Source organism: Malaclemys terrapin, chromosome 3, assembly GCF_027887155.1.
Source record: "Malaclemys terrapin pileata isolate rMalTer1 chromosome 3, rMalTer1.hap1, whole genome shotgun sequence".
In the NCBI taxonomy this organism is placed as follows: domain Eukaryota; kingdom Metazoa; phylum Chordata; order Testudines; family Emydidae; genus Malaclemys; species Malaclemys terrapin.
The window spans coordinates 142,772,958-142,798,825 of record NC_071507.1 but is presented as its reverse complement, the minus strand read 5'-3'; the positions used below and the strand labels follow the sequence as shown (position 1 = coordinate 142,798,825).

At 40.5% G+C, this 25,868-nt stretch overlaps 1 protein-coding gene across 2 annotated transcripts in view; it reads right to left on the bottom strand.

Annotated features, from left to right (window-relative positions):
• SNX14 (sorting nexin 14) overlaps positions 1 to 25,868 on the bottom strand; it is an 82,915-nt gene that overhangs the window by 30,812 nt on the left and 26,235 nt on the right. Inside the window, exons 8-18 of one of the 2 annotated variants that reach the window (XM_054022550.1) lie at positions 25,163 to 25,319; positions 22,933 to 23,008; positions 21,950 to 21,994; positions 21,782 to 21,862; positions 21,507 to 21,621; positions 20,404 to 20,559; positions 19,889 to 20,013; positions 13,851 to 13,909; positions 11,829 to 11,855; positions 9,633 to 9,765; positions 1,834 to 2,035 (exon numbers count right to left, since the gene is read on the bottom strand). In XM_054022550.1, the coding sequence (XP_053878525.1) occupies positions 1,834 to 2,035; positions 9,633 to 9,765; positions 11,829 to 11,855; positions 13,851 to 13,909; positions 19,889 to 20,013; positions 20,404 to 20,559; positions 21,507 to 21,621; positions 21,782 to 21,862; positions 21,950 to 21,994; positions 22,933 to 23,008; positions 25,163 to 25,319 (1,176 nt within the window). The remainder of the gene's footprint in view (positions 1 to 1,833; positions 2,036 to 9,632; positions 9,766 to 11,828; positions 11,856 to 13,850; positions 13,910 to 19,888; positions 20,014 to 20,403; positions 20,560 to 21,506; positions 21,622 to 21,781; positions 21,863 to 21,949; positions 21,995 to 22,932; positions 23,009 to 25,162; positions 25,320 to 25,868) is intronic. The other variant, XM_054022551.1, reaches the window with a different exon arrangement.

The window sequence follows — 25,868 nt, the reverse complement described above, 5'->3', positions numbered from 1 at the left end:
GATCAGCTAAACCGTGAGCAAGTGGGCAAGACTCACCGGCAGCACCCAGGAAAAAATTCTCTTAGTAACTCACATCCCACCCCATCTAACATCCCATCACAGGCTATTGGGCATATTTACTGCTAATAATTAATGATCAACTAATTGCCAAAATTAGGCTATCCCATCATACCATCCCCTCCATAAACTTATCAAGCTTAGTCTTGAAACCAGATATCTCTTTTGACCCCACTACTCCCCTTGGAAGGCTGTTCCAGAACTTCCCTCCTCTGATGGTTAGAAACCTTCGTCTAACTTCAAGTCTAAACTTCCTGATGGCCAGTTTATATCCATTTGTTCTTGTGTCCACATTGGTACTGAGCTAAAATAATTCCTCTCCCTCCCTGGTATTTATCCCTCTGAAATATTTATAAAGAGAAATCATATCTCCCTTCAGCCTTCTCTTGGTTACGTTAAACAAGCCAAGCTCTTTGAATCTCCTTTCATAAGACAGGTTTTCCATTCCTTGGATCATCCTAGTAGCCCTTCTCTGTACCTGTTCCAATTTGAATTTATCCTTCTTAAACATGGGAGACCAGAACTGCATACAATATTCCAGATGAGGTCTCACCAGTGCCTTGTAGAACGGTACTAACACCTCCTTATCTTTACTGGAAATATCTCGCCTGATGCATCCCAAGACCGCTTTAGCTTTTTTAACAGCCATATCACATTGGCGGCTCATAGTCATCCTGTGATCAACCAGTACTCCAAGGTCCTTCTCCTGCTCCGTTACTTCCAACTGATGCGTCCCCAATTTATAACAAAAATTCTGGTTATTAATCCCTAAATGCATGACCTTGCACTTTTCACTATTAAATTTCATCCTATTACTTACTATTACTCCAGTTTACAAGGTCATCCAGCTCTTCCTGTATGATATCCCGGTCCTTCTCTGTATTAACAATATCTCCCAGCTTTGTGTCATCTGCAAACTTTATTAGTACATTCCCACTTTTTGTGCCAAGGTCAGTAATAAAAAGATTAAACAAGATTGGTCACAAAACCGGTCCCTGAGGAACTCTACTAGTAACCTCTTTCCAGCTTGACTGTCCACCTTTCAATATGACCCGTTGTTGTCTCCCCTTTAACCAGTTCCTTATCCACCTTTCAATGTTCATATTGATCCCCATCTTTTCCAATTTAGCTAATATTTCCCCATGCAGAAACATATCAAATGCTTTACTGAAATAGAGGTAAATTAGATCCACTGCGTTTAAACAAAGTACTATTCAAGAAAGAGTGAGTGGAGTTTGAAATATATTGCTGGTACATTAAATAGAAAACACATTCAACGTTTACCAACATGAATCACAATATTAACATTTTTGTGGGGAGGAAGTAATTCCTAAGCCTTGGTTTGAATTCTGAATAGACTGGACTCCTTTTAGAAGTAATTTGTCACAAGTTCCAGATACACCTCTATCCCGATATAACTGTCCTCGGGAGCCAAAAAAAAATCTTACTGCGTTATAGGTGAAACCGCATTCTATCGAACTTGCTTTGATCCGCCAGAGTGCGCAGCCCCACCCCCCCCGAGCGCTGCTTTACCACGTTATATCCAAATTCATATTATATCAGGTCGCATTATATTGGGGTAGAGGTGTAATAAGTGACCATTTTTCCTTTATGCCCACATTATCAAAGACTTAAAATTCATTAGCAAGTCATTACTTTGATGCTAAAGTAAGTGTGTGTGTAGCACATCAGAACAGTCAGATAAATAAAGCATACTAGAACAGACATTTTGAGCTACATTTTTAAGTATTTTTATTTAATCACAAGAAGTCCTACCTGCCCTTCTATCGTTTCTCTCCACATCAATACAAAACACAGGAATTCTCTCTTTTCTCTCCTTCTTTTCAAGGGAGGGATCATCAAAGAAGTCCACATATGGAATGCAAATTTTCCATGCAGCAAGGTTGCGCGGTGTATTGGGAGTGCTAACAGTCTCCACAGGAGAATCATCTTCCATTACCATAATGCCTTCTTCAATCTGCAGTGAAAGATTTAAGCATCAAGACCTCCCTGATCTGATTTTTAGTATATGGCACAATTTTTAATTTTGCAGAACATATAGAAGATGAATCTTCACATAAGAAGTACATGTGATCAGAACCAAAGACGACAACACACACAAAAATTCTGGAAGGGGGCATGTTTCCATAGTTGCTATTGTTGGATCTTCTGTATAAAAATCCCTAGACCTGTAGGTTTGTTTGAAGGTAAAAACAAAATTGTTAACAGTATCTCAAGTGGCAATCTACTAGATCACCAGCTGACTCATAGCATGTTAAAGTTTCTTCCTAGCTCTTGGGGAAGGATGAGGCATTTCAAGGACAATATGGTATATGTCACCATCAAGTTTGGTAGGTCCATTACCAGCAAAAACAAAATAAAACAAATATTTTAAAGATTCTGAAACATTAAAGGACTTACACCAAAGGTTACATCTTGTTACCACTCCACTGATGGACTTCAAAAGCTACTTATGATTCTGTCTAGCCGTGTTTGGGGCAATATCTCAGCTGTCTGGCATTTGGCATAGAAATTAAAAAGTGTGAGCAAAAAGAACAACATTTAGATACAGTGTGGTATGTACATTGGGGAGAGGGGGAAAAGGCAGAAATAGCTTTCAAAAGTCAATTTGTGCTTTTAAAATCCTAACCCTGAACAACACAGCAAAAATGAGAAAAGCAGAATTTTAGGGGAGACTAGAACTGGGCAACATTTTTCAGTTCAATTTTTTTTTGCTGAATAAAATACAGATTTAGATTGACAAACATTGTGAATTCATGTCCATTTCAGTTAACTGTTTTGGTCAAAACAAATAAGAAAATTTTCAGAAATGTTGATACATTGGGGATAGATTCACAGGGGGAATTTAGGTGCCATTTGCAAAAATGTGGAGGTGCCCCCTTATGCCCAATTTCCCAGTAGTTAGGGAAATCATCTGGATCGTGGGCGACCCAAGTTTGAATCCCTGTTCTGGAGCAGAGACTGGAATATGGTTGTCCCCCCTCCCAGGTGAGTGCCCTAACCACTGAGCTATGGAATCACTCTCAATCCGGCCCAATAATTATTCAATTATGTTATACAAAGTTCGAACAGCTTCAACAGGGGAGATAGAGAGAATCATCTAAGAATAACTAATAGCTTGGAGGTTAAGGCACTCACCTGGGATGTGGAAGACCTGGATTCAAATGCCTGTGCTAGAAGACCATCTCCTCCTCCTCCTGTTTTATGAATCTAGCTCTTCATTTCCTTTACTTTTATTTAAACAGTTAAAGATGCCTCAAACAAAACATTTTGGAGCATACAAAATGACACTTCTCTGACTTTTTCAATATGCAAAAGAAAAAAAATTAAAAATCGGTTTTGGTTTGATCCATTTTTTATTTTTCATTTTTCAGAAAGGCCAACAATCCAAAAAAAAAATGTGCACAGCTCTATTATTAAGTACGACCAGTTGATATATTCGGAAAAAAACACATCTTTACCAAAGACAAATACAGTTTTTAGAAGTCAGTCATGTCTTCCCAAATTGTTCAACCTGACTGCTGCTGCCAGGAAGCAAACTGAATTGGATTGTTTTCTTGAATGGATAGCCAACTCCCTTCTCTGATAGTAGGCAGGTCTGGTCCTGCCTCTTCAATTGCTGAACAGAAAATAAACTCCTATAGGAATGGTAAACTTGGATATGAGAGAAAGCCTCAAGGCCCTACATTATGGCTGAGACTGTCAGCAAGGTTCATGAGCCTGCTTAAACTCCATTAGCTAGTACTTCTCACTTATAAGTTAGTACAGATAGAACTGATCTACATCTTGAACTGTGGAGTAGTAAGTGAACTAAAGGAATATCCCATTTTAAAAGTAAATTATAAATCCCCACTTTATAAAATTAAATAAAGAAACTTCAATCTAAAAAAGACACCACTTGTGTGTGAATACACATCAAACTAAAGTCATGGGTTTTTTTTCCCTCCCCTTTGATTTAAGAAATTAGGGCCAAACCTACTCACCTGCTCTAAATTCAAATCCAGTTTTGTTTGAGGGAGTTCTGTAGAAATTGGGATAACTGAATCTATCCACAAAAGCTACAGAGTATACCTGGAAGCAGCTCAGGGGTTGCTACCACAGCTCCTAATCCACTTCTATGGAAGGAGGGCAGAGTTGGCTAGAGGATCCACTTTGGCTTTGTTTACTGTAGAGCATTCAAGTGCTCATGGTCCAGCTAATTGTACTGCACTGAATGAAGCACAAACAGAAGTTGGGAATGGATCACTTGATGATTACCTGTTCTGTTCATTCACTCTGCGGCACTTGGCATTGGCCACTGTTGGAAGACAGGATACTGGGCTAGATGGACCTTTGGTCTGACCCAATATGGCCGTTCTTATGTAAACAACAGAGTACATCATTACAGTCATCATTTGATTAGTTTAAGATTTGCCCTTGCACCTAACTATGGCTGCCCTAACTGATTACGGTGTGGGCTGTCATCCTGGTAATGTTCCTTCCCAGCAATATTGGCACATATAGGTAGCCTCCAGCTCTGCAACTGAGCCAGTGAACCACTCATTGTTTGCCAGTTACAAACCTTGCTCTGATGAACCATGTAGCTCATTAGCTAGAACTGCAGCAGACCTGATTACTGCATTCTTCATGACCCCATAGCTACCAACTTCCCCCGTCCCTAAGAGGAGGCATCAATATGGGAGCTAATAGCTGAAGGGCTGGGAGGAGCCCATTTACCAGTGATGCTCCTCCTACTGCAGTTCCATCTGGTGAGTCAGAGGTGTCTTGCCAGCTGAGAGCCTCGCTCTGATGTACTATCTATGTGTATCAGGGCAGGAATTATAGCTGGCAGACTTTCAATGGTTCACTGGCTGAGGTGGTGCAAAACTATAGGGCATTATGGTGTCATCTGGTGGTGAGGAAATAATGTGAGGAGCAAAGAAAAAAGTCTTAGCTGGCAATCCACGGCTAGTTGACCTGTGGAGCTGAAGCAGTGGGAGCCCTCTCTCAATTGGTGAGCTATGGAGGTTCATCTAAGGGACCATTTCTGCCACCATTTTGCTTCTATCAAAGCACTCAATCATCTGAGCCTGAATGAGTGGACCTCTAACAGTGTTTACCCCCTACAAACTGTAGGGTAATCTGAACCAGTTGAAGGCCCACCAGCAATCAACCATAGAACTTTTGAGTGAGTGAGATGCAAGGTGCATTTCAATCTTTTGAGAGGCAACAATTTTTAACCCCTACAAAAGGTCTCCAGTATGAAGCCTTAATCAGACCCTGTAGCTACAACTGGTGGTAGACACTGAGTAAATGGAAAGCAATATTTCAGGCCCTGCCATGCATAGTAAGAGCACACTTGTTCTACTGTCTTTTAGTCCCTACATGCCTGCAAAGTTGGTTTGTTTGTTTTACATTTTGTTAGCAGTGGAAGGGGGTAGAGAAAGGATTTTGCACATTATACCTAGAATACCAAATTTCACCACTCTGTTTCACTTTTCCCCTATTTAAAGTCGTCATTTCAGATACCAATCTATTTTATTCCAGACCTATTACAAAAGTAATTCTGGTTATAAACAGGTAAGAGCTAAGTAATAGTAATCAGAAAAAAAAACCTGTTACTAATCTTTCTGTAACTGTTATTCTTTGAGATCATAGAACTGGAATGGACTTCAAGAGGTCATCTAGTCCAGTTCCATGAACTCATAGCAGGACTAAGTATAATCTAGACCAGTGGTCCCCCAATGCAGTGCCAGCGGGTGCCATGGCGCCCGCCTGGGCACTTATGTGCGCCTGTCTACTGACAAGGGAGCGCTTCCGCCGGACAACCCACCACTGAGGAGCGCGGCCGCCGGAAAAACCAGCCGCTGAAATGCAGCAACGCCAAGAAGCATCGCCACCGAAATGCTTCTTCTCAGCAGCATTTTGGCAGCGACGCTTCTTGATGACGCCGGTTCTTGGCGGCATTTCAGCGGCTGGTCGTCCGGCGCCCGTCACACTTTTCTGGGAACATGAATACGCTATTGCAACAGAAAGGTTGGGGACTACTGATCTAGACCATCCCTGACAGGTGTTTTTTAAGCGCAGGTTAGACAATCTCAGTGATGGAGATTCCACAACCTCCCTAGGCAATTTATTGCAGTGTTTAACCACCCTCACAGTTAGGAAGCTTTTCCTAATGTCCAACCTAAACTGTCTTTGCTGCAATTTAAGACCATTATTTCTTGTCCTATCCTTGGAGGTTAAGGAGAACAATTTTTCCCACTGGTATCCTTCGGGCAAGCTCTAGTGCCCGCTCATGCACTTGTATAAAGGACCTGACTGGCCCCGCACCTTCTCAGTTCCTTCTTGCCGGCTCACTCCAACAGAAGAGCAGGAGGATGCGTCATGGAATGAACATGAGCAACACATCTTGAAGAACAGTAGTTATGGAAAGTTTAGTAACAGTTTCTCCTTTTCAAGTGCTTGCTCATGTCCATTCCACGTTAGGTGACTCACAAGTGGTACCCGAGGAGATGGGCTCAGAGTTCATGGACATTCAGATTAACAGGAAGGGGAAAAAAAAAAAAAAACGCTAAATGATCACATTGCTGAAGCAAGAGAAGCTGTTTCAACGACTGACGCAGGCGGTAAGAAGGAACTGAGAGGGCGCGGGGTTGGCTGGCACCAGAGGGTGCTAAAGCCAGCCCAACGGATACCACTGAAGGAAAAATCTCCAACAATAGTGCATGCGGCTTACACACACCTAACATGGAATGGAGATGAGCAAGCACTCAAAAAGAAATACAAGTTATGCATTTCTGTTATCAGCAAAAATAATATTGCTTTGGCATAAGTGGCATCAGTCAACTATCCATAAAGATTTTACAAGCAAGCTTATCGAGTTTCACTAAAATTAGCTTTAGGTCATTTTGCCCACAAAAGCCCTGTAACTGGCAACTCACTCAAATTATTTTCCAACATGAACAGCCTGCTTTTTCTATAGAGCATCATCCCTTACATCATCTCAATCATCCGTTTCTAGAATTCAGTAACACACTGAAGTAGTATATTAATGTTTTTTTTGTAACTTTGTCTTTAAATTAAAAAAAAGACTGAAGTGTAACATACATATGTGGAGCTATGTATTTCAGTAAATATAAACACAATTTCATTATACATTTCTGTTATGATCTCTCATTGTACCTAAGATGTTAGACACTCTAACAAATGTGTAGTTTTTCCAAAAATCAAACTTAAAAGAGTTGATTTACTGAGGAATGAAAAATGCAAATATAATTCTACTTTTCTTGGATAACTGAAAAATTAGAAGAGGAAAAAATACACTCTTGCTTTATTTCAGCCTAGTAGGATAAGAATTAATCCTTTAAGAGCTGAACACTGGACAATCTGTTTTCTGCCCCTTCCCTGGGAGTATTAGACTACAGTCCCAATGATGAGTGACATCACAAGACCTAAACTCTACAAGACAGCACAGCAACACTGCTCATTTGAAGATATGATAGTCTGAAGAGCTATCCTATACCTTGTGGATCCTTTAAGAAAAAGGGGAAACATATAGAATTCTGAAATCAGTTATTCTGTTTTTACCATTTTGGATACAAGTTGGGTGGGGAGGAGTTATTGGGGGAAAAAAAACAGATGAAAGATTCAAATTCAGGTAAACCTTTTATACTTTTATTTTCCAGTAGTGGAAAATGGACCAGCACAGCATCAAAGAACATAGCACAAATTTGCTTAAATGTAATGTACAGTGAAATAGTTATAAGTGCCATAGAAAGTCTCAAATTCACATGACTTAAAAACCAATGTATTTCCATAAATTCAGGAGAAATCACAACAGAAATAAATTTAAATCATTAAAAATTCATGACTATCAGGCAGTTCGTGACCAACTTAATTTCCCTCACTTCCCATACCGTCCTCATATTTCCTTGCCCACATCTGTGCCATGGATACCAGGGCATCAACCTCCTGACAGTCAGTTTACTATTCAGTCACTGCTGTTTGGTGTACAAGAAAAAAAAAATCTAGTTGCAAGAGAAGCCTTAAGACTGGCAAAATAACTGTAGCAAGCATGAATTACTGACCCACATGATTACTCCAGTGTAAACAGCTCATCTAGGATCAGGGACATCAAGGCAGTGTGAGTGCAGAATATACATATGAACACATTATTTCAATGTATTTCCCTCTGCAAAACAGCTGTAGGGAGTCCAGGGTTGAGAGATTTTCTTAATGATTATTTCTCTTATTGAATCTTATGCGTCTTATTGTGTCACCGCATCCGTGTTTTTAAGAAACTTGTGACAGATTTACAATTTTAGGCAGAGTCCTATCTGCTCCATATTAGCCATGATCACGAAACCAATTTTCCAATCTAGCAGTAAAAGTTTGAAAAATGTAATAGGAAAACTATGGAAAATCCACTTAGCTCAGTTCCACCTAGAACTGGGATTTCTGCAATAAATCAAAACTAAGGTTTTTCTTTTAAAATACAAGAAAAGTGAATTGCCTTCTAGTCAAGAAACAGCAGAGTAAGTGGTCCCACCATCTGAGCTGAAGTCAGACTAACTCTATTTTGCTTTTTTCCATGATTTGCTACAAGATGTCACCCCACAAAGCAGATGGTTCCACAAAAGAAAAAAAAAAGTTGGACATAGTCTTAATGCCCTTAAGCCTTACAGGAAATGTTCCATTTTGCCATGTGTACAGAGAAAACAGTGTGGTTCCATCCTTTAACCTCAAATCCTTGATCTTCTCTCTCCAGCATAGGGTCAGACATACACCTGGCCTTCGGGAACATAGCTTAAAGGCAGCCAACCACTGCCAATTTTTCAGACATCCAGTTTCTATAGCTTTATCATAGGTTGCTTCTACCACTGCCTATCACCAAGAGCTAGAAAACACACTCACACACATACTCACTCACTCTCTCTCTAACTAACCCACCCCTCCAGCAATGGTTTCCTCTGAAATGCTACGAAAACATACTCTACTTCAAAAATTTCTGAGAATGAGACTTATGGAGCAAAACACAATTTTGTACATTTTCAGTGATACTTGTTTATGTACCAATTATGCAACCAGAAAAATATTTTAGCCATTAGTATAAAAACAGTATAGTAGTTATTTGAATAATCTCTCTCACAAAAGAATTGGCCCTGAATCACGATAGCCCTATGGACGCAGAAAGGACTGAGGTGTGAAACACCTCAGAACTTTACTGCAAATATTTACTAGACTGAAAAGTAACAGCTGCTCATGAGACTACTTGACAAAGATTACTTTCGTAAAGAGAACATCACTTTTTAATACTTCTCTTTACCCCAGCAATTAACTCCTGGAATTACTCTAACTGGGGAGATACTTGTGCTCACTGAGTAAATAACCGAGTAGTACTAAGAGAACAAGGAAGCTGGAAAAATGCTGTGACCCCAAGGATGGCACAGTGGAATAACCAACAATACCAGGAGCAAAGGAAAAGAAAAGAAGGGACAGAAGCTGAAAGTATTTAAAGATTCTGGAAAACAAATAACCCTGAGATTTAGGACAAATGTAAAATTTCTACTCACAAAATCATCCTCTCCTTCAGTTAAACCATAGTTAGGTAGCACAGCTCCTTCCATTGTGTTGCTCTTGAATACTCCTCTAATTTTGCTGCCTAATCTGCTGATTGCAAATGATTCTCCTCTTTTCTGTGTGGCCCTAAGGATTATACAAAAACAAAATTCACAGTATAGGGCAAATTGTAGTACTAGCCACTGTATATAATTTAGAGATAAGAGTGAGCAATTGGATCAAGTATGGAACTGATGTGTAGGTTTACACTTTTTAGTAGTATAGTGTCACTGTCTGTATTGCATATTACAGAACAATTTAAAATTTATCAGTAAAATCCATCTGCTAGGGAGGAAGAAAATGATTTAAAAAAGCATTTCCAGGACATGGACTAAAATTTCAGCTATAAACTAACACTGATGTTCTTATTACAGCATTACTTTGGAATGAAACACACAGAACAATCTATTTTCATAACACTAACTTCCTAAGACAACTTGTTTAATTAAAAGATTGCAAGGAATGACAATAACCTTTTCGTCGAGTGATTGTAGCAACACAACAGTTTCTGGCATCAAAGTGTTCATCCATATTTGTCAAGTACTGCATGTTTAAACACACTGTTTATTTTCTTTATAAACATCAAGGCATTTATACAGATGCATGTGATGCAAGATGGACTATGACTTACTTCAAAGCAGCAGGGAGAGTAGGCAGAAAGCCAGGCAGGAGGGTCAGAACTTACAAAACATGAAGGAAAACAGAAGCAGATGAAGATTCCTAGCTCAAGAAGGCAATTTGCCCTAGAGATGAAGGCTTGATGCAAATTTAAGTCTTGTTCAGAGCTAGAACTACTTATGATAAAGAGTATCCAAAGGCAGCAAGTTCAAGTAAAAAGGGCAGAGGCATTAGGCATGAAGTCTGCATTCTTCATTTTAGCCACATTACAGCACATCAGTGCATGCACGCCATATATACTGCCCTTACACCAGACCTGAAAAAGGAATCTTATTTCTTGTACTAGAAATGTACAAATTAATAGTCTAAACAAACCCTATTGGGGCAGGAGGGGACATATTCCTGATGAATATAGCTATCTGAGGTTTTCATAAAGCTTGTTACAAATCTGTAAGATGAACTGCAAAACTGAAAAATGTGAAAAAAGTGGATAGCTCATTTGGGATTCAAAGGAGTAATGAACATTTTAACAAACTAAAAGCATTCAATGTTTATTTTCTAATTTTAATTGCTTATAATTTTGCCAAAGTTTAACCACTTGTACTGAGTTTTTTCAGATAAGTATCTGCCTCAGGCTGAATTTTGTGGAAGAAGTCAGCCAAAACCATTCTGCATTTCCAAAGAACGAGGCTAGAGGAAAACGCATTGTTTTGCCAATGTTAAAATAATTGAGAAACTCTAGCGCCCCATGCTTTGGAACAGGAACTTGATGTTTGCCATGGGGTTTATGTCAGGAATGTGACCTTTGCTGTCCCTGACAAAATCTGGCCCAATTATATGTCTTCACCAATCATGGATTGAACCTACTCAGCAGAGACATGCTAGAGTTTCATAGCTAGACTCTCTAAAGATTCCATCAGCACTGACCATGACCTAGCCCAGGGCTGCTGCAGGCCCAAGTGGAGCTAGGCACCATGACTGACAGCATAGAGCCTCTCTCTCCTGTGCTCTCAATGACTCCCTGTTGGGTGCAGGTAAAGTGGAGGAACGAGTTGCCTGATATTCTAATGCAGTGGACAGAACAATTTTCTTTTCTTTTTCTCCCCCCCCCCCCCTTTTTTTTTTTAAAGTGATAGGATCTGGAAGCATGTGACAAGGAGCAAGGAAAAAACTCTGAATAAAGTCTACAAAATAACCCGCATACTATCAGCAATAAAGCTTTGAGACATACAACTAATATGCTAAGGTTAATATGAATAAAAATAGGTAAAAGCCAGGAAGATTTTGTATATTTTAATATTTGAGTGTATGAGAAATAGTCATTAAACCAAGACCAATACACTGTTTGCTAAAAACTTAAGAGAATGAACATGCAATTAGTTTGCTGTTTCAAATGAATTTAGCCCAAAAAGAGTTTGCGTGTATTTAAAAATGAAACAGTCAATGTCTGTTATAAAGGCAGTACGATGCAGTCATGATAGATGCAATTTAACACTAACAGGCAACAATTATGGCACATTATCTTGACTTACCGAAAGTCATCCAAACTCAGGCTACCTCTGCAACAACAGGTACAAGAAATTACCCCACAAGCCAAGAAGGAGAGAGAGTCCCAAAGACAGAGACAGATATTTCAAGCAAAACCAAACAGCCTAGAACTTTCATTGCAATTAGCATGACTGCTGTTTTATTAATAAAGGTCTCTACCAATTTCCAGACAAATATTCTCAAAATATCATGTAAATATCCAAAATTTACCAGAGACCAATACACATGCATTTGGTGGGGATAGATGCATTTGATTTTTAGACCCCAATTCTGAAAACACTTAAGAGTGTTTGTGACATTAAGCATTTAAATAATTCCAGTGGCTTAAAAAGGGACTACCCTCATTCCTAAAGTTAACCATATACATAAATGCTTGAAAATTCTGACTCTTAGGCTGTAATTCAGGTTTGATTCATACAGGAATTTACCATGCTTGATAGAGGCTTTAAAGAAAAAATGTTTTCTGGGAAAAATTTGTAGACATTTTATAAAAGAATTAAACAGTTTGTAAAGAACTTTAAGGACGCAAAGGGCTTTTTATGCAGATTCACAGATTTTAAGGACTGAAGGGACCATTTAATTATCTAGTCAGACTTTTTGCATAACATGAGCTGTAACATTTTCCCAGTAAGTCCTGCATCAAGCACAATAACTTATGGTTGAACTAAAGCAAATTAATGCTAAAACCAGTAATAACCAATAACTTCTCTTTAAGAACATTGTTTCTGATATGTGGGAGCCCTCACATAATGGATAGACAGTACAGGAAGGAAAAAGAAAAAAAAAAAAAAAGACTGAGATCAAACTTCCTACACTTCTAACAGTGTTTTAAAAACAACTCATTGTACAATGTCTCAGACTGTTCTTTAGTCATGTTACTTGTGAAACCTGAATTAAGTTCAACCGAATGGAACCTGACACTGAGGTATAAATAGTACACAACATAACTTGACAATGATATTGGCCACCATTTTTGGCCTCCACTTGGCAAATCGATACTGTATTTTGTTGCGTTTCTGATGCATCAAAAGCCAGCATGTCTATATTTTTAATATGCTTTTCTGTATACCTGTGCCACACAGGAATAAAGCAGGTACATCCAGAGGTTTGGGAATCTGGGTATCCTGTATGTTTTTTGTTTTTTTAAAGCTTAGCCATATTGGAAGCATAAGTAATGCACTTAAAAAAATTCAGAATTGAAAAGATATTAATTTTTTCTTCCCAAACCCCAAGATCACAGGTATTTTAAAGTAATGAGATTCAGAGCTTAAATGTGTTTGTTATATCCAATAAATATTAGTGGGAGAAATTGTTACAGTTCGCACAGAATCCTATTGAGCTGATTTGTAAAATGAAATCTCACTTGGCTGGTTTCTACAGTTACTGGAAAAAGTGATTCAACATGGAAATCAAACACTACAGAGTCAACTTTCTATTCTGCTTTCTCCAATGTGTTCTGTGTAACTCACTATTGCCATATTATCTTAATGTTACTGGGCATGTCCTTAGTTTGAGGGGATTTTTCACTCTGACATATCAAAAATAAAGGATTATACTTCTGAATCTCATACCATTTTTTAAAATAAAAGAAATAAAAACACTAAGTGAAATATTGCTTCACGTATTACTTGCTGCTACTGTAAGTAATCTACAAATTTAAAACTAAGTTTAGAAATCTAAATAAGTGAACATTGAACAGTACTGTATTTGGCAGAAGATTCAATCATATAAACCAGGGATCGGCAACCTTTGGCACACGGCTCGCCAGGCACGTTCCTCATCCCACGCTGCTTCCCACAACCCCCATTGGCCTGGAGCGGCAAACTGTGGCCAGTGGGAGCCGCGATCGGCCTAACCTGCGGACGTGGCAGGTAAACAAACCGTCCCGTCCCATCAGGGTGCTTACCCTGGCTGGCCGCGTGCCATAGGTTGTCGATCCCTGATATAAACAAACATTTTAAAACTTTCAACTACAAAAACGTATTAAAAGGTTTAAACACACCTACCTGCTAAACTTTGAATTGCGTGTTGGGGATTCAGCTCCTCGTAAGAGCTGCCTGAAATACTAAAATAGAACAGTTAATATGCAAGTAAGTGCTGACTTCAAGTTTTCCATTTTTTTCATTCTACTATCTCTTTACTAGTAGTTTACAACTGTAAATATTAATAGCTAATTATGGTTCTTGCTTCTAACTTCACATCTGTTGAGGATTTAATACAAGTATATTAGAAACACTATACAAGTCGCTGCAGTTGAGATGTTGTATTTCATATAAGACTACTTACAATCATCAGTTCTAATGAACTTACAACATAGTTTATGCTTTCCCAAGGGCAGCCTTGCAGGGCTTTCTACTAAAACTATGCATCTTCACTAGAAATATTGCAGCACCACAGCTGCACCAGTGCAGCAGTGCCACTATAGCACTTCAGTGTAGACAATCACTATAGTGATGGGAGGGGTTCTTCCATCACTGTAATTAAGCCACTTCCCCCCAAAAGGCGGTAGCTAGATCAACGGAAGATAGGTTAAGTCAGCTTAACTACGTGGCTTGAGGGATTTTTCACACCCCTGAGCAACATAGCTAGGTCAACCTAACTTTTTAGTGTAGAACTGATACGAGTCCTGAAGTGCTATTATAGTCTAAAAAACAACTAAGAAGAAAATTGTGTTCTACAGGTATTATATTTCAATTACTTCTACATAGAAATTGCAACTTTACAAGTAGAAAAAAAGCTTTTTTCTAAAAGAAAAGTTAGCGCTGCAAACTCAACTTAATATCTGAAAAGGATGTTTTATTCTTTCACGCTCTTGCATCATCAAAAATTCTGGAGCTAGAACTAATTAACAGTTCTGTTGATGTGAAAGCCACTAAGAACCTAGCTCCCTTTAGGAGGCCATTTCTACTCCACAAACTTATGTCGATGCAAGCTTTGTCATCAAAGTTGTCACCATTAGCACATCACTTGTGTGACTGCATACCTGGCTCCTTGCGTTGGCACTATGTGTACTCACAAGGAGTGTTTGCATTGATGCATGGTGCGGAGCACCATCTGGGATGATTTAGTTAAGGATTGGTCCTGCTTTGAGCAGGGGGTTGGAGTAGATGACCTCCTGAGGTCCCTTCCAACCCTGATATTCTCTGATACCCACCACAGTGCAGTGCTCTGTCTTTTGGAAGTTTTGGCAGTGCATGGTGGGGCCAAAACAAGTTGCACAGGGGTGACGAGGAGCGTGAGGTCAATTTTTCAGTGTGCAACTGTCTCCTCCCATGATGTCATCTGTAAACCATAATTTTTGCACCTTTTTTTCAAAATCCCACAAACCCGCACAGCCCTCCTCGCTGCCCACCATCACTGACAGAAGCATGAAGCCTACACAGCTCTGCACTGCCATGAGTGTTGGAAAAAACAGAGCACACAATCATGAATTATTTGCAGAGCTGCAAGAACCACCAAATCGGTGGGGAACATGACGATTTCTTGGATGCCAGATTGCTGTGGGACATAGTGAGAACCAATTCAAAGTTGGTGGCATTCATGAAGTAGCTGCAGATGGTGGAGCACCACTTCTGGGCCCAAGAAATTATCACTGACTGGTGGGATTGCATCGTAATGCAGGCTTGGGAGGACAAGCAGCGGTTGCAGAACTTTTGGCTGCACAAGGCAATATTCCTGAATCCGTGTGCCGAGCTTACCTCAGCCCTCTACTGCATGGACACCAAAACGAGAGCTGCACCGACAGAGGTGAAGCAAGTGGCAATCGCATTGTGGAAACTTGGAATGCCAGAGTGCTACCAGTCAGTCAGAAATCAATTTGCAGTCAGGAAATACACTGCAGGGGCTGTTGTCATACAAGTGTGCAGAGCCATTAATTGCCTCCTACTGCGCAGGACTGTGACTCTCAGCAACATGCAGAATGTAATGGATGGATTTGTACCAAAGGGGTTCCCAAACTGTGACAGAGTGATAGATGGCATGCATATCCCTATTTTGGCATCAGAACCACCTTGCCACAGACAACATCAACAGAATGGGATAATTTTCTATAGTTATGCAAGCACTGGCGAATCACTGGGGGTGCTTTGCTGACATCAGTGTGGCTGGTCAGAGAAGGTGAATGATGCTTGCATCTATAAGAATACAGAACTATTCAGAAAACTACAAGCAGGGACTCTCTTTCCCAACAGGCAGCTTACCATTGGGAATGTTGAAATGCCAATAGCAATCCTGGGAGATCCAGCCTGCCCGTAGTTCCCCTGGCTTATGAAGCCATACACCAGCCATCTCGACAGCACCAAGGAATGATTCAACTACTGGTTCAGCAGGTGCAGAATGACAGTTCAATGTGCTTTTGATCAATTAAAGGGACACTGGTGTTGTTTATTCACAAGATTGGACATCGTGAGAAAAATATCCCAATGGTTGCAGCTGCCTACTGTCTGTCCTGCATAATATTTATGAAGCAAGGAGGGACACTTTTCCGCTGGTATGGAGGGCAGAGATGGAGTGCTGTCTGCTGAGTTTGAACAGCCAGAGACAAGGGCTACTAGAAGAGCTCAACATGGAACTATACTGCTTACGGAGGCTTTGAAAGACCATTTTAACAGTGAGCCACAGAAACTTATTTAGTTGTACTGTGTTCTACGTCACTCTGCTCTTTTGTGGCCTGTTACGAATTGTGTGATGATTGCTGTATGTTTAGGAATATAACATTGTCAATACATCTATTAATTTTGTTTGCATCTTATCCTGTGAGTTGTGTCACACTGTTAGTAAGAGGTAATTGATTACTTTCAGACCTGTTAAGCACTCGGTAGCAGATGTTGCAAACTAATAAAACAACAGACATTTATTTTGTAACAGAATTCACTGTAAAAAAGAAATCGTGAAATTTTAAAACAAATACATTTAAAACTTACTAATACTTAAGAGAACAGAACTTATGACGCAGACAGAACATTCATGTCCATTTCAGCTATTCCTATGCCCAGGGCCGGCTCCAGGCACCAGGCACCCAAGCACATGCTTGGGGCGGCACCTGGTAAGGGGCAGCAGGGGGAGCGCGGCGCGGCATTCCGGGGGGGGGGGAGCACTCCAGCGGCGCAGCGCTCGGTGGGGCGGGCTCCGGCGGCGCAGCGCTCGGCGGGGGCGCGGCACTCGGCGGGGGGGGGGGTGGTGTTCCGGTGGCACGGGACTCGGCGCTCGGGGGGAGGGCGGCGGCGCAGGGCGCCGCACTGGAGGGGGGGGGGGCGCGGCACTCGGCGGTGGGGGGGGGGGAGGAATGGCGCTTTTTTTTGCTGCTTGGGACAGCAAAAAAGTTAGAGCCGGCCCTGCCTATGCCAACCTTGGTTTTCACCGGTCAGTGTACACACAGCTGTGATTGTCTTTAACGTCCCACAGGGTGGAGTAAATGAAAAAAACAAGTTTATTTAAATACAAAGAGAGATTTTAAGTGAGCACAAGTAATGCTGCATAAAAGTTAGAAATGGTTATAAGAAAAATAAAGATAAAATGCTTCCTAGTGCCTACTTAACAAACTATACTTGATTCAAAGTGGAGTCCTTATCACATCCTTCTAGCAGCATTACTAACCAAATTTTTCAGGTCAGGCCCCCACTCAAAGTCCAACAGCTGTTTCTCTGGTCTTCTCAGGTAGAAAGAGTGAAATGGCCAGGGAGAGAGAGGTCACTTGAGGTGTTTGAGTCTCTTTTTATTGTTTCAGTCCCCCTTTTGAAAAGCATTTCCAGCCACATGTCTGGTGTGGAAGGAGGCTTCCTGCTGGGTTCTTTCACCCGTGTATGTTCAGAAGCAGGTTTCCTTCCTTCCCCTCTTTCTGCTTGATGACTACATTAACTGCTTAAATGCAATTAAGGCAAACACTTTCCTTTGCTCAGGACAGCCCTGTTTGATGACTTCTCCCTGGGGCTAACAACATCATACAGGGGAATTTTATAACTTCACATACAATGTTGCTACATATATTTTACCATGATAAGATTGACTTGTGAGTTATTAGCTTTTAAATGATATCTTACAAGGCATGTTTTGCACAAAGATTATTACAGTAGTGCGTAGGGTGTGAATACACCTGTGCATTCCATCATGCCATCCCAAGTCCTCTTCTTCCTCCTCCTTCTTATTCTGGTCAGACATTCTGCAACTATGGAGCTGGAGTCCCTCAAGGATGCAATAGCAGCAGCTGCAGAAAAAAAAAAAAAAAAAAAAAACCCAGAGATACCATTGTCAATATATTTACTACAGAAAGCAAAACTGCAGAACTCACTCCCCTTGCTCCCCTAAAGTTTTTAAGCACTACATTCTCATTCTCACTTTGGTGCCATGCACAAGCAATTGCAAACAAGTCACAGCATCAGCCATTGTGAGTATGGCCAGCTGGGGATGAGGGAAATGAGGAGGGAATTGCTTGGTTGCATGAAACTAGTAGCATAGGGCACTGGCACTGAATGCTGGCAACATTTTCCACAGGCATTGGTGATTTTAGCTGATGTCTCACTCCTGAGGGTAACAAAGGGAGAAAGAGCACAGCTGCTGCTAGTGTCCTGAAGCTGCCCGGGCCCATATGCCACTAACTTGTGTACTGCAATGGTGTACTGCAAAGTTATAGCTAACTGGCATGGGAAAGTGTCCTATCAGAGAAGAAGAAATTAGGCAGTCATCCCTAGAAACCTTCAGCAGAGGATTGCAGAGTACCTCCATGAAAGTTTCACTGAGACCTCTCAGGAGGATTCAAGAGACATCCCTATGTATATAAACAAACTGCTCCACTTGGTCCCCCTGCCTAACTCTAGAGAGGAATGAAAAGCAGATAGAAACTCTACCTCTCTTGGTTGTTCTATTACCTCTTCTAGCACAAGTAAATTAATCAAAAGCTGTGTCTTCCTATTCTATGGGGAGTGGAGGGGACGGGGTAGGATGGGAGTGGTATCCCTGTAATGAAAAAAAATACACACTTACCTGAGGTTCCTTCCCTTGCATCAGACTTGACCATGCTCAATTGGCAGGACTGTGGTGGATCCCCCAGTCGCCTGTCCCACCTCCTCCTCCTCGCTGTTCATGACCGAGGCCTGGGACTCAGGCTCCTCGAAGGTATTGAGAGCATTGTGCTAGGTGGTAGTGGGGTCTCCGCCAAATATGGCATGGCAGTTCTTTGTAAAAGTAGCAGGTCTGTGGCTTGGCACCAGATCAATTGTTGGCCTTCTGGTATGTCTGCCACAGCTCCTTGGCTTTTAGATAGCATTGCTGCTGGTCCTTGTCATACCCTTCTCCTGCATCCCTCGAGCAATCTGCCCATGCTTCTATGGCTGGTTCAGAGCTGTGCCAGCACAACCTTTTATTCCTACAGGCCCAAGAAAGCCAATATCTTCTTTCCACTCCAGGTAGGAGTGTGTCTGGAATGTGCAGCTGACATGGTCAGCTGGGCAGTTGCACTCAATAATGGAGAGTTGCTAGGTGTGATTGCCAAGCTGGGCATCCAGGAAAAGGAATTTCAAAAATTCATGGGGTTTTAAACAAGGCAGGGTGGGGGTGGTGCTTTCGGTCCCTGTGACCCATAGGTAGTGGAGTTCACAATGTTGACCACAGCAGTCAGCGTGAGGCAGTGGAACAGCTGCTGTAGGGCTGTTAGGATTGATCTAGGTAATGCAGCATCTATACGCGCACTGCGCCGACCTCTGTACATTGACCTTGGCTCAATTCCGCTCAGGGAGGCAGCGTTATTATGTTGGCCTAATGGGCAATTTACATCAGGGTGAGACATTTAAACATAGAAACGCAAAACTAGGTCAACACAAGGCAGCTTATATCGACATAACTTTGTAGCGTAGACCAGGCCTCGGTTATATTGGCTCTACCCTGATAACAGGAGTAAAAAATTATAAAAGAACCTATTTTTACCAGTTAAATAGATAAAATTTGGAATACATACAAGGATCAAAACTACTGTTTAAGCTGTCACATTTACATTGCCATTTGAAAAAAAGAACTGTGCTTAAAGGCAAGACTTTATGTCTTTCATGCTTACCTCATCACTGTGACAGAACATAGGGGTAAAGACATTCTCTAAGAGGGAAAGAACATGTTCATATGCTTCAAAAAGGCATCGCATAGTTTGAAGTTTCACAACATCTACATATTCACCTTCAGCAACTGCAGAAAAAAAAAAACCTGTTGTGAATATTAATTGGATGTGCCATTGTTGTTCATAAAGTTTTTCTGATTTTTACAGGTCTCAGTCTAAAATTAGTCCGTATAAATTCACGCAGGACGCATCCAAAATTTTGGAACACTAAAGTGCTTGATAAAGCAGGATTTAAATATATTATCATTCATAGAGAACAATATGCAGGGGACATCCAGTGATAGGAGATAGGAGTATATGCATTCTTGAACACCTCTAGTTTGTTAATGAGGTTGTATAGTTATGATAAAATTAAAGTTAATTATTATTTGGATCAACTAGGATTTTTTTTAGTCTGACAGAATGCTTTATAGATTCCAGTATAAATTCTTGATCATTCCTTTCAATCTCAAACTTACTTCTTTGAATCTCTTCCACGATAAAAGGATCAAATCTAATTTTGTCAATACTTTCATCCAAACAATAGGTTTTGTAGATTTTCTGCACCTCTTCATGAAGAGACATTTTTTCAGTATCTGATAATTCTGGTTGCAAAATTCGGTCATTAAATTCCTCTGGAAGGTGGGGGAAAGAAAATGCATTTGTTGATCAAACGTAGCTAATATGGCACCTTAAAGTGGCACACACGTCAGCCATCAGGGTATGTCTACACTGCATTCAGGACGTTTGATTGCAGCATACCTGAGCTACCTTTGATCTAGCTAGATCAAGAGCAGCTGGAGTAACAACAGCAGTGAAGCCATGACAGCACAGGATAGCTCTGTCTGTGCAGGAACCTGGGTACATACTCGAGTGGCTGCTAGCTGCCTTGGTTACATCTACACCCGCTGCAATCACAACTCCAGTGTATACCCTCAGATACCTTTCCAGCAGATATGGCTATACATAAAACCTTAAATGTTTTAAAACTTATGACCAAGCTGATAAACTGCATTAAAGAACTTGTTAAGTTGTATTAATACTTTAGATTTAAACCATAAGTTATATAAATTGATCCATAAAAATAAGAGCTGCAATAAAACTAATTATTCCCTTCCACAGTAAAATTCACCATGTTCCTTTGGAAGACTATGGGTTACGAACATTTTCATTATTTCCCTTACGTGAAATAATCTCTACAAGTGAGACATCTGGTTATGCCTCCTTGCTGAAATTCTTGCTTACAAACCACAGCCATTGCCCATTCTCTACCATTTGATTCTCAAATAAGTGCTTAGAAAGCTGTCTGTGTAACAAAATTTGAATAAGTAATGGCAAAAGGGACACAGCTGCTGAACAAGTTTCAACCTCTTTACATCCTGCAAAAAAGGAAGGCACACCCAGAAGTCAGAACTTTCAGAAATGGCATAAGCTAGAACAGAGATTCTCACAGAATTTTCATAGTCTGCAGTACATCTTTTTAGAGAGATTGTAGCAATGGTAAATATAACAGTAATGGACCAGCACCTAAATCATTGTTTACATTCAATGAGTACACCTAAGCATACTAGGGTAATCTTACCTACAGTCAGACAAAACTGCAACACATGTACTGCCCCTTCCTGTTTCAGAAAGTTCATGAAGCGAAACAAAAGGTCTTGCTGTTCTCTAATCTCCCTCAATTCCAGCTTCAGGACCTAAACATGAAGTGGAAAATGCAGTTAGCTTGGATATTTCTCAAGCTTTCATTAAAATAAACCTTTTCTAATAGAAGCAATGAAAAGAGCACTGGTAATATGTACAGCACATACAATACTTATTCAAAATCTGTATATAGTGAGTATTTTCTTCACTTACAGATGGTTTTTTATTACGAGGGTCCGCAAATTTCTGCAAGAATGGAATCAAAGAAGCAGCCGGCTCAGTTGCTTTTTCAGGCTGTAGAAAGAGTGTTGACTTACTGAATAAGATTGACACTGACATGTGTGAATCAATTATAAATGTTCTCATTTGGTCAGTACTCACTGGGCTATCATCAATGAATTTGAGAAGCAAATGGTTGACAGTATCCTAATGGAAAACACAAACAAATTACAACAAACCAATCTGTTTGAAAATCATTCCATTGCCATCCCAGTTTCTAGCAAGATTCTGACAATTTTCATGTCTTAAAATTGCAAACATAAGCAGAATAATTAAATAATGATTCTATCAATTTCTAGATTGACATTTGAATAGTCTCTACATCTAGATTCTTAAATCAATGAACTTCCCAAATGAGACATGAACAGACACAAATTCTCCATCTTGCAAAGATAAGAGCTCTGTTTGGCATTTTAATACCAATGCAGGTCAGATGAGTTACAGCTGACTACAGGCAGTTCCACAACCTCAACTATTCTTTGCCTGCAGCCAAGCAGTATTCAGACAGTTGTGAAATTTTCTTCCAATTGAAAACCAAAGATCAGACAAGTGACTTTCTATCTAATCTTTATAAATGCAGTGCCACTTATCTACCTAAGCAAGAAGTAAACAAATTTGCATCTATGAGGAGTGGCTTTTAGAAAGGCCTTGTCCACACACAAACATTGTTACTGTACTGGTATAGTTAAAGTCGTACAACCCTAATGTGGATTAATTTATATAGTTATAAAGGTACTTACAATGGCACATCTTATTCCATAGACAGCTACTGTAAGTATAACTATTCTGGTAATAAATCATACCTCTAACAAATACAAAAATCAGTTTGTAGACCTAGCCTAAGTATTTTTTTTTTAATTAATGTAGCCAAATAATCACTAAAACCAAATTAACACTGCATCACCAAAAAATTAAGAGGATTGGGTATGGGGTTATTTTTCTTTCTGTAAACCATTAAGCAGTCACCAATGATAAAACCAATGTGAAGTACTTGTTTCACCACACAGCACCTCATCATCGGACAAAAAGGAAAACAATGATAGTCAGAGTAAACAAAAATTATTTCTACTGCTCCAAAATCTCACTGGGTCAGCTAAGAAGTCCATGGAGGGAAGGAAAACAGAACCAGACAGGATCTCTCTTATAAGCAAGGCCAGGGATCTGAAAGAAAAAAAATTGTATTACATTTTCATAGTAACTCACGTTATTACATTCATAATTGTTATGGGATAAGATAGGTAAAGTTAATATTTTTGTACTAAAATGTCTTTCCTTGTTTAATAAAAACATGTTCTTTTAAAGATATTTCAGCACTCCACACATTCAGAATCACAAGATGTCTAAACTGATTCAACACATGGAAACTAAGGGGCAAATACATACCTTTTCACTCAACAGCTCATTGCTTAATTCTCAGCAATGAAAGAAGTCTAGATAAGGATCATGTAGATCAGGAATTGGCAACCTTTGGCACGTGGGCTGCCAGGACTGGTGTGTTCACCTGCCGCGTCCGCAGGTTCGGCCAATCGCGGGTCCCACTGGCCATGGTTCGCTGCTCCAGGCCAATGGGGGCTGCAGGAAGCGGCGTGGGCCGAGGGACGTGCTGGCTGCCGCTTCCCACAGCCCCCATTGGGCTGGAGCAGCAAATTGCAGCCAGTGGGAGCCACGATTGGCCGAATCTGCGGAGGTGGCAGGTGAACAAACCGCCCCAGTCCGCCACTGTGCTTACCCTGGCGAGCCACGTGCCAAAAGTTGCCGATCCCTGATGTAGATTCTTAACTCCTTCAACTGGGATCTGATATATATTCTTCCTATAAATCCTTCCATGGTACACTTCGACAACCTAAAACAAATGTTGTTCTGAAGATGAGACACTTGTGAAGCAGGTGGTCCACTGTTCTATATCGATGATGCATCCAACCACTGCTTACAGAGTAAAAGCCTATGTAGTATGAGTGAGTCCGGAGAAAGGGGGGTCAGATTTCAGGAGGGACCTAATTTGATGCCACTCATGGAGCTCAGAAATGCAAGTTAGTGGCCAGCCTGCGACCATTTGAACATTTACCAAAACTTGCTGTACTGATAAGCAATTATATACTGGTATAATTGCACCACATTAAAGGGTTCCACTGATTTAGCTAAATCGTTTTTTCAACATATTCCGTTAAACTGGTGCAAAAACTGCATGTGTAGACAATGTCTCAGACTTCAGTGCTGCCACCTATCTATGCGAGCACAGCTACTGATGCCTATCAAGCTGCCCCCTCCACCCCCAAGTCACCAGCTTGCATTAACACCTCCCACACCTAGAGTTCAGTTTTCAAAAATCAACATTGTGTAAGAACTGGACATAAATTCATGATGCATGCATATCTCACTAACGCTAATGGGAGACTCATACAGAACAGCAAAAATCATATCTTTTAGCTTTAAGACAGACATTGGTGATTTCCAACTGTAAAAGTGGGTAAGTTGTTGAGAAGCAGCTACTTTTCATTGCGGTTTCCTGCATTATGTTCACCATTAGTATACTGAAACAGCATTATCCAGTCCAAATACCTTATGATCTCAATAAGGTCCATCTACTTCAGTGCACCCAACAGAACCTTTCCAACATCTAGAACGAGCATACTAACATATCACTGCAGTGGGTCCAAGGAAGCAACAAATTATTCTTTTTCATTTTATTTTTTTGTATTTGGAGTTTCACCTAAGATCACTAGTGTAGAAGCAAGGAAACTGAGCAAGGGCTGGTCTACGCTGGGGGGGGGGGGGGGGGGGGAAGAGGAGAATCGATCTAAGATACGCAACTTCAGCTACGTGAATAGCATAGCTGAAGTCAAAGTATCTTAGATCGATTTACCTTGGGTCCTCACGGCGTGGGATCGACAGCCGCGGCTCCCCTGTCGACTCCGCTACCACCGCTCGCTCCGGTGGAGTTCTGAAGTCGACGGGGAGCATGTTTGGGGATCGATATATCACGTCTTAACGAGAAGCGATATATCGATCCCCGATAAATTGATCGCTACCAGCCGATATGGTGGGTGGTCTGGACGTACCCCAAGTGCTTCTACTCCATCTCAATTCCTTTCCCTTCCCCCCTAGTTAACAGATACTACAGAAATATACAATCAACAAAAACATTAAGAAAGAATTCACTCTTTAAATTACATTTAATATGCTTGTACTTACACAGAAAACAAATTCAAAGTTCAAGCTGACACTGGTCTTCACCCACTTTACTACCATTAAGAACTGCAGCGCTACATGGCATGCAACTGTTGTAAATAGTACAACTTCTAATATATTTGATACCTGCAGTCTGTTGCCTTTGGGGGAAGAATATAAGGGAAAAGAAGTTCAGTAAGTTTTCTTAAATAGTGAAGTTCATCTCTTCGACTCCTCAAAGCCACATGGAGTTCTGGTCCATATTCTTCTAAAGCAGCTTGCTGTAAAAATTCTGCATTTTTCACTGCAAGAAAAAAAAAAAAAAAAAAAGGTTTAGTATGTTCTCTTTTCCTTCCCACCCTTGTGAAATAATGGTGAGGAGATTTCTTTCCACTTCGATATGGGACACCAGTTTTTAACCATTTTTCATCTGCGGATCCCTAACAAATTTCAAATGGAGGCGTAGACTCCTTTGGAAATCTTAGACATAGTCTGCGGACCCGCAGGGGTCTTTGGACCACACACTGAAAACCACTGATAGAAATATTACCTTGATAATGTCATGTAACATATGCCCAGGTGTCAAAGATACACAAAGTAATAACTGTATAAGAAAAATACACCTGGACATAGGCTTTGAAGTAAGGCTCTACTGTGAAAAGACTACATAAAATTTCCACCTTCTGTAAAAAATAGTAACTTCTTCACTGGACCAATTCAATATTGTATAGTTTTCAGGATATTTTTGCTTACCATTTAGTGGACAACTTACGCCTGGTTTGATTTTTAACTATACAACAGCTTCTCTCCATTTGCTTTTACCTAAGTTTCACTCTCCAACGCTAGGCTCTTA